The 9,094-nt window shown below is 35.4% G+C and overlaps 2 protein-coding genes across 2 annotated transcripts; one reads left to right on the top strand and one right to left on the bottom strand.

The window, feature by feature from the left end:
- Positions 1 to 353: 353 nt before the first annotated feature.
- Positions 354 to 3,595, bottom strand: LOC107865875. The gene is made up of 7 exons (XM_016712069.2): positions 3,157 to 3,595; positions 2,587 to 2,879; positions 2,148 to 2,495; positions 1,645 to 1,781; positions 1,252 to 1,489; positions 967 to 1,184; positions 354 to 886 (listed from the first exon to the last, which is right to left on the bottom strand). Exons 1-7 carry the CDS (start codon positions 3,297 to 3,299, stop codon positions 635 to 637), a joined length of 1,629 nt encoding a protein of 542 aa, XP_016567555.1. The 5' UTR covers positions 3,300 to 3,595; the 3' UTR covers positions 354 to 634.
- A 1,357-nt stretch (positions 3,596 to 4,952) lies between these two features.
- On the top strand, positions 4,953 to 8,951 carry LOC107862165 (proline-rich proteoglycan 2). The gene is made up of 7 exons (XM_016707643.2): positions 4,953 to 5,285; positions 5,437 to 5,514; positions 6,557 to 6,595; positions 6,694 to 7,245; positions 7,742 to 7,834; positions 8,018 to 8,194; positions 8,293 to 8,951. The coding sequence occupies exons 1-7, from the start codon at positions 5,205 to 5,207 to the stop codon at positions 8,416 to 8,418; spliced, it is 1,146 nt and encodes a 381-aa protein (XP_016563129.1). The 5' UTR covers positions 4,953 to 5,204; the 3' UTR covers positions 8,419 to 8,951.
- The last annotated feature ends 143 nt before the right edge of the window (positions 8,952 to 9,094 follow it).

The raw sequence follows: 9,094 nt of genomic DNA, 5'->3' as shown, positions 1-9,094 counted from the left end.
TTAATTTATCATTTTATGTTTATTCCCCCTTTTATAAAATAAATATTATCAATTTTTAAATATTTAGATGACTCATAATAGTTAATTATAAGTGATACAGTAAAATTACAATTGAAATAGCTGAAACAATCATATCATAAATATTTATTTTATTTTTATTAAATATTATTATTTTTTTAATAAGTAAATATCATATAATAATTATTTAGAAATGATATAATAAAATCATGGAGCAAGCAGATAACTGGAAGCAGACATATGGAAGTTAGCTGTCTGCTTTCAGCTGCCTGCCACTGACGCTTATATATATTGTAAGAATATAGCAATTTCATCGCTGCTGGAGGCTAGCTTTACTTTAATTCTAGTGCATAATCTGCAGCTTTGTCTTTTTATTCAAACTCGGATAAACAATAAAGCTACACTTGTCAAGCTCATCCATCTTTTTTCCTTTCCCTTTGCTTATAACCCAATATATTTATCAAAATTGTTTCATGAATATATCTTTTGTCATCCCCACATGCAATCAACTTTAACTCTGCATGGCTACTTAACCCCACCCCCTTCTTTTTATTTCTCTTTTCCTAGTACGATCATTTACAAAACAACATGTTCATGATTAAAGTAATTTGATCAACTAATGTGGTGCTGGGAAGAACAATGGTGAAGCATCTCTGAATAATTTGCCATCTGAAACTCTGACTTTGCTCATTTTGTCCTCGCACCAATGCAATTGTTCATCATTCACTTCACTCATTCTTAGTACTCTTGACACCACTTTTAAGTCTATTAATCCCATCAATATCTCCATCTCTTCCTCTTCTTTTAATCTCCTTTTCGCCAAGCCGCATTTTCCTGACCGGCCAATATCCTTCACCCTTGACTTTTTCTGCTCGCTCAGATAAAATAAGACAGGTTATTTGCTATAAAAGATAAAAGTAGTAAGAATTCCTTATGCTATATACGTGCCTTTCTGTTAACTTTCTTGAGTAAGAGGAGAAGAGTAAGGTCAGTGGAGCCTCTTTTGTTTCTCCTAAAGAAAGCTGTCATCAGAACTTGGCAAGGATTCTCCTTGTCTGCTTTGAGGAATTTCATAAATGTTCTTATTGCTTCTTCCATTATTCCAAGAAATGCATCTGATGATATTCTCGACCATAATTCTTCCTCTCCTTTTTCTTCATCCGAATCTAGTCAAAAGTTATTATTATTTAATCTCGAGATGGAGACAAAAAGGAGATGTAATTAAATTATTACCTCGATATTCAGGAACTTGAAGCAACTTTGGAGCTAAACTTCTCATTCTGGCATAAATCTCAGGCCTCTTACCATGTTCATATGGCTCATTCTCAATGTATCTTTGTAATAGCACTTGAAACTGTTGAAAATGCTGAGCTACATAAGCAGGACAACCAGGGTCCCCTTCGGGACAGGAAGCTCTTAGGCTTTTGAAGTATTTGTAGTTCCAGCTCAGTGCTTCCCATGCTAAGCATACCTATAAATTGAAGCAGGCGTATTCATGATTTAAATTTAAGTAATTAAATTAAATACATAAATATGTTCTCAATGTTGAAACTGTTACACTTTTGTAATTACAAGTCCAGAATAAAGTAGTATTCGTGGGACTGTACTGAATCTGCCTCTGCATACCTGTGCTACATAAGCAGCCTCCAGTTCGTGATAAGGGTTGTGTCGAAAATCCGAGGACTTCCTGTTGTTTGTTGTCAATTTATGAACAATCCTGTCTGATATTGATCTTGGACATGATTGAATGGATCTTAGTGATTCTGAAGGAAAAAGATCCAAGAATTTAGATATTGTTTGAAAGACATGATTAAATAAATAAAATTGTGTCCACTCTTAACTTAAATTCTTAGGACCGGAGGATTCTGCGATTCAAATCACCAAGGAAGCAAAAAAGATGGGAGCTTCGAGGGAGAAATTAAAAATAAATAAATAGTAAATTCTTAGAAGATACAGTTAAAACACACACATCAATATGGTCATTGACCACGTAGAAATACTAATCTCAAGTTTCATTGCCACACATTATTAAAAAGATTTTCACGCGCTTGACCACGAAAAAGAAGCTTTTAGATGAAATGATTACCTACTTCAAGAGATAATAATAGGAAAATATGGGTACTTCATACCTGTTTCATGGAGTTTTTGTATGCTGATTCTATCTAAAAACAGCATTTCTTCATCATATTTTTGGAAGACAGTGTAAGATTCCCATTTGGGGCAACTTCGTCTTGATGATGAAGAAGAAAACGGATCTTCTTCTTCAGTACCCGAATCTTTAATGGAGCTTCGAGAAGTAGAACCAACACTACAAGAATCTCCAAATATTTCATCAACATTATTATCCTCCTTTTTTCGGAATTGGAATCTCTTGCTCTCCAACTTAGCTGGTGCATAAACCAAGAAATTCTCCTCTCTACAAAACTTATTACTCCTCTTTACTTTCTTTTCCTTCATGACTTTCCTATAAAGTTTCCCTGCATCAACAACATGAACCCGAAAACTAATTAGCACATCTTTCTTGAATATGATCAACAAGTTAGTTAATAAAACATAGTAATTCAGTACCATGATTAATGTCGTTATCTGTCGTGTCTAAATCACAATTGTATGAATCCGAGTTGAGAATCTTCTCTTCATTGTCGTGGTCGTCATCATGAACAGATTCTGAATCTGGTGTTGCGTAAACAGAATCTCCTTCATCAGCGACGCTGCTATTTAAGTTGTATTCAATTTTTCCATTTTCGCGAAATGTGTGTGCTAGAAAATCATTTCCCTCCCCTGATTCAGCATCATTATGATAATTATATTCATTTTCTTCATCCGAAAACTCAGCAAACTCATATCCACTGTTTCGATTCCTGCAAAATCCACAACATTCTGTCAATATCGAATTTGAAAAATGCAAACTAAAACAAAAAAGGAGGGAAATTTTTTGTTAAAAAGATCGAAAAAAAAATGTCATTCACAATCATCGAGGATATGTTCCTCAAAAAGTTAAGGATTAGTGGAAACTTAGAACATAATGAGGGGGAAGTCGGTTCCATTCTCTATCCGGGCACGAGTAGAAACACATTTTCTTTGACTATGAAAAACAAAGAAATAGATCACGCGTAAAAGCATACTAGACATATATACCTCCAGAAAAATGGATCTCCACCAAGAAAGTAGAAGAGTTTGCCAAGTAAAATGGAAGTGAAGTAGGAGAAAATGAGGAAGAGTTGAAAGGAACTTGACACATTGTAGAATAACCTTGCAATTGTTTCTTCAGGACATTGCATTGTTTTCTTAAATTTGGTTGGAATAGTGAAGATTTTTTGAGCTTCTACTAATGCTCTTCTTTATTTACTCAGGTAAAGCAAAAATAGCAAAGTAGCACCAAGAATAAAAAGGTCTGCCCTTTAATTTTGCTTTCACAAATTTCCTTGTTTGTCAAGATGGTCCTTTGCTTTTTTCTAGATCAATTATATATTCCTTGCACTTGATTATTTCCTTATCATACTTTAAGCAACATACTATATGTTTTTTTTTTAAAAATATTTTTACTATGAGCCATCTTCCATGCAGTATACACAATAAACACAAAAAACAGATACTTATAATTTAAAATAAGAGACCAAACCCCAGCCACACGCATCTATAACTTGATCTTTACAAAAGAATTACAATTAGAATACTCAGGTGCAGTCAGCATGGGTGGAGCTAGAGTATCGGCTTGTCTAAAAGTTATGGTGTCTATTGTAGGTTAAAATTAATTTTATGTATATTTGTAGGTGTTGAATCACCTTGATTTTGTGTAATGTTTTGAATCTCGTGAAAATTTTACTTTCACCACTTGAAGACAATGTTAAAAACAAATCTTCAAAAATATTACTACGAAGTATGAAGGTCACATACAAGAAAAAAGATTAATTTAATAGTGTTATGCACAAGTTTTTCCTTTTGAGCAGTCTAAGATTGTTATTCTTTGCATCAATAGAAAGAAAGAGCCAGTACAATAGTTAAAAAACACATTTTAAGCTTCTCATATGGACTTCTAGTCTTAGGATTTATAAGATAAAGATATATAAAATTGATGATACAATTTACAAGTAAAATTTTAACTCGTTAATAAGTTATTTTATTTTCTTACAAGAAGTTATCTATTGTTGTTGGCCATTTTTAATCTACTAGTGTAAAAAAAGTTGCATTGAATATGTGGCCTTGCTATATATTTATCTCTAACTTGGCCCCAAAGATTTGTCAGGACTACAAGTATGATGTAGTAGTTCATTTGTGGGACAGCATCCTATCCTAATCTTGTTTAATGAACTTTATAAAGATCCTTAAAATAAACACTTGACATTAACTAAATTTTATGGTGAAACGTCGATTTAAAGCACTCATGATGTATGATAAACAAAGTAAAAATGTTTTTGAGTGCTTACAAAACAAAAAAATGCTAAACGCTATTCGTCGTATCATTATTCAGCAGTCATATTATCAAACTGTCAATTTCTAAAGGAATAATTAGAACAAATATAGTTCAGCTGTTCAGTGTATACGAACATTAAACGATATGACGTCCCCTAACTATTAAACAAAATTATTACTAATTTTTAAGTTTAAACTACGTACAAATGGACACATAAATGAATGACGAGGAAAACGGGAAAATGGAACAAAGTAACAAGCTGCATATTTCATTTTCTTAGCAAAATTAATTGGAATGTCATTTAAATAGTTGGCAAATAACTTAGGTATAATATTAGTGCTCACACATAAGCTTGCCCGGAAAATTTCATTTAGACACTTGAACTTAGCCGTGTTTTAATTGAACACAATGCTATAAACAATTTCATTCTTATCAGATATAACAGACTGAAAGTATTCATCAAGTAAAAAAAAATTACGTTTTAATTAATCGTCTTATGCGAAAAATAATATCTCATATTAAAAATAATATAACACATGTTCAATTTTTGGACAAGTTTAATGGCTAGAAAAAAGTTGAACCATGAATCCGTCCAGCTATTTGTGTAAACAGAAAAAATGGGGAGTCCTATTTTGTCGGTTTCGAATAGTGGGCTATTATATGGGCCACAAAATTGGGCCGCGAAAGCCCAATAAATTAGCAACCATCTTCCCTCCCCAAAGAAGAGATTCCCCCCTTCCGTTTGAGAGTGCGGTGGAAGAGATAGAGAGCAATGGTGGCCGGCGACGGTGGATCGACGAATATGGCTGGAATGTCCAAAAACCAGCTTTACGAAATTATGGCTCAGATGAAGGTATCAATATATGTTTGTGTAATAATCCATACAACAATTTTTATTATTGAAAATTAATTCAAGTTTAATTGTCTGTATTTTTGTTTATTACTTATATTATAGCTGATTGATGAAATTTCGCTAATTATTATGTGTTGTTGTTACTGTGTAGACACTAGTGCAACAGAACCCGAAACAAGCAAGACAAATTCTCATTCAAAACCCTAGCTTGACTAAAGCACTCTTTCAGGTTTCTTATTTTTTTTAACATTCACTCTTTCTTCTAATGTTACTCGTTTCGTTTACTTTGACCTAGCATATAAATTGTGTAAGTACTGTCTCAGTTGTTTGTATGGTTTTGGCTTGACACAGAGTGATGTCTATGATTTCAAATAGATAATTTATAGCTGTATTGTTTCCTGTATTAGCTAGCAGTTTATATGCATTTATGTTTTGTGTTGGTTATACTGTTATCGGTCCTGAGCCAGGGGTCTATCAGAAGCAGCCTCTCTTCACTGCTTCACCAGGTAGTGGTATGGTCTGCGTACACTCTACCCTCCCCACCCCAGACCCAACTATGTGGGAATACACTGGGTATGTTGCTGTTGTTTGAATTTTTAAACTAAAGATTTCTAATGTCTAGTAGAAAGCAGGAATTAAAGAGGTGCCAAAAATGGAAAGAGACATTTTTTTTTTGAAACGGACTAAAAAAAGAAAGTAAAACAAATCGAAACAGAGGGAGTATAACTTTTCTAGGTTCTTATCTCCTTTTGCTTCTTACTGGTAGTTACAATGCTACAATTAGGGTTTTAATTTCTGTGAATCTCTTTATTTGAATAATGTAATTACACAGGCTGATGGTGATGGTTTCACCACTCGTCTTCGGATGCCTAGTGTGATTCGGTTTAAAACTTGAATTCATATATCTGCGAGGATTGTGTGGGATCGTAAAGCTTAATATTTGAAAGTTGTACGTCTTATTATTTTAAAATATTGACGTTTTATATAATTTCTATGTAGAGAAGCGCGATGTAGTTGGTGAAATATCAAATTTTATGGCTAAAAGACAACTTTTCCTTCCCAACTCTTAGGATAGATTATGCGTTGGTATATTGGGATATGGGCAATGTTTTAAGGAATTGCTGTCTGTCTTGTATTATGAATCATCACAAGATTCTGTGGAAGATTGGGATAATTAGCTTTCACAATAGGAACCGATTATATGAATTTGGAGTTTCTTTGTTGATTTCTCATTCGCTGATCTGGATTTTTTACAATGATGTGTTTATTAGGCACAAGTAATGCTTGGGATGCTGCAGTCCAAACAAGAAGTAAGTTGGTGTACATATCTTCTTAACCTTATGTAATATCTATATCCCATGTCTACAATGCGACGCAGTTCTAGATATTTACTTTTTCCTACTTTTAGATACCAACTATCCAGCCGACAGGAGCAGTGAGTACTCAGCCATCAGTATCTCAGCTTCCACAGTCAAATGTTCAGACTGCTCCATCATTGCCAGGGCAAATTGGCATTCAGGAACATACAAGAAAGCAGCAGCAGAATCAACCTGCTCCAACAGTGCCTTCCGCTTCTCTTCCACCCTCTAATCTTCAATCCACATCCATGCCATCTCATCCATTGCAGTCAATGCAGCAGCATAAAGGACATATTGGTGCTCAAGCAACACCAATCTCTTTACCACAAACCTCTCAAGTTCCTAATATGTCACAACTTCCTCGCCATTCTGCTGCACCACTGCCATCTCATCTTCAGCAGATGCATCCAGCATCCCCCAAGTTGGAGCAACCAATGCAAACTAGTGGAAACCAACACCTGCCTATGCAACCGCAGCTACCACCACAAGTTAGACCATCGATGCAACCCTTCCCCCATCAAGTTCACCCTCACATGGGGCCCAATCCTGGTTATCCACAATCTGGGGCAACTCAGCACCACCATTCACAACCTGCTTATCATGTAATCATTATGCCTTTAGGGGTCGTTTGGTAGAGTGCATTAGACAAAATAATGCATGCATTTGTGTATTACTAGTACCTTGTTTGGTATACTTCAACTAATAACTAATACTAGTTATACACTCTATTTAGTTTTAAGGTATGTATAACTAATACATGGAAATTCATGGTATTAGTAATGCAAGGGGTTCTAATGCATGCATTAGCATGGTTAAAGTCATAATTACCTCTCAAAAACTTTTGCACATCCTTTCCACTGTATTTGTGGGAGGCTATTTTTGCAAACAAATATTTTTTTTAAAAAAACATGCAGTGCATGTTATCTTTAATACACCAAACCGAACATAGCATAAGAAAAATCTCAACATAACTAATACTAGCATTACTAATATACCATATTTTGCACTATTCTTATACACCGTACCAAACGACCTCTTAGTAAATTTAAGGCTTTCCTTTTCCATGTATAAACTGTAAATTTTCCTTTTATCATCCAGCCTGCACTGAGGCCTCCAGCAAGCATGGGACCTTCTTTCCTACCAGGACAACCACCTGGTCCAAGTCAGCTGCCACCCCAGTCTCCATATCAGGTGCCCTACTTTTTAAAATCTGTGTGACTGAAACTTTATGTTACCTTTGGCTGGTCTCTCTGGCCATGTAAGCCTGATCATTCTGTTTGAAAGAGAATTCTTAGCTCCTATTTATTTTAGAGTACATTTCAAGTACTATTATCATGGATTTGACATGCGTTTGTATGTGTTGTATATATCTAGATGGGTGGTTCACATTTGAGACCAGAATTCAATCAAGGTGGAAGTTCAATGCAAGCAGATCGAGTATCTCCTTGGATTCCCAGCTTACCAGAGAATACATCAGGAACACAGCTCCCAGGACCACCATCATTCCCTGCACAGATGGGCCCGAGCAATCCGCCTTCTAGACCGACATCAGTAATATCTGCTGTCCTGTTGTTCACGTTTTTAGGTTAAGAACAGAATGTTGGTTTTACTTTCGGTTCTAAAAATGAGTTAATCTTGTTGATGTGCAGCTGTCCCCAGAGATGGAGCAGGCACTTCTTCAGCAAGTTAGGAGTCTGACCCCAGAACAGATTAACATGCTCCCTCCGGAGCAAAGGAATCAAGTGCTTCAATTGCAGCAAATGTTTCGTTCATAAGAAACAAGTGCTGCAAAAGATGATTTTGGCGATGATTTTGGCGAAGAAACTGAAATATCCCTGTCTGGCTTATCGATTTTTCTATTTATCCATCTCCATTGGGGATAGATGGATAGTGTGCCCTTTGTTCGATTGTGTATCCCCCTTTGTTAAAGTTATTTTTTTAATTCAATTAGGGTTGTCTCTCATGTTGCCAGCAGCTCACGATTGTTACTTATAGGCACTGATGGAGCTCCTTTGATGCATGTATACCATTAGGGTTGTCTCTCATGTTGCCAGCAACTCTCTTACTTTTAGGCACTGATGGAGCTCCTTTGATGCATGTATACCTCATCTTTTCGATCCTGGACGTTCTCTTTCTTTTATACCTACTGTCATTTGTAATATTAGCATAGCTTAATGCAACTCAATTTGAGATGGTGAAACAGTATAGTCCCTACCCTTTATTTTGTATCCCCAAAATTCCAGAACGCTTTTTGCTATCAGTTTGCCAGACTTTATATAAGGTACGGGTTGGGTTGGGTTTTGTTTCAGGGGTTGTGAATCTTTTTCTGCTGACATAAGAATTGGTATGTCTACTGTGTTTCACGTTGCTATACATAGGGATAATTGCACCTTTGATTCCTTTCAAGCAAGCTCTGCGTAATGATTTTCTTTTATTCACTCACTAGCTAGG

Source organism: Capsicum annuum, chromosome 3 (genome assembly GCF_002878395.1).
Source record: "Capsicum annuum cultivar UCD-10X-F1 chromosome 3, UCD10Xv1.1, whole genome shotgun sequence".
Taxonomy (NCBI): domain Eukaryota; kingdom Viridiplantae; phylum Streptophyta; class Magnoliopsida; order Solanales; family Solanaceae; genus Capsicum; species Capsicum annuum.
Note: the sequence above shows the minus strand (reverse complement) of the source record. Positions and strands in the feature narration are given on the sequence as shown.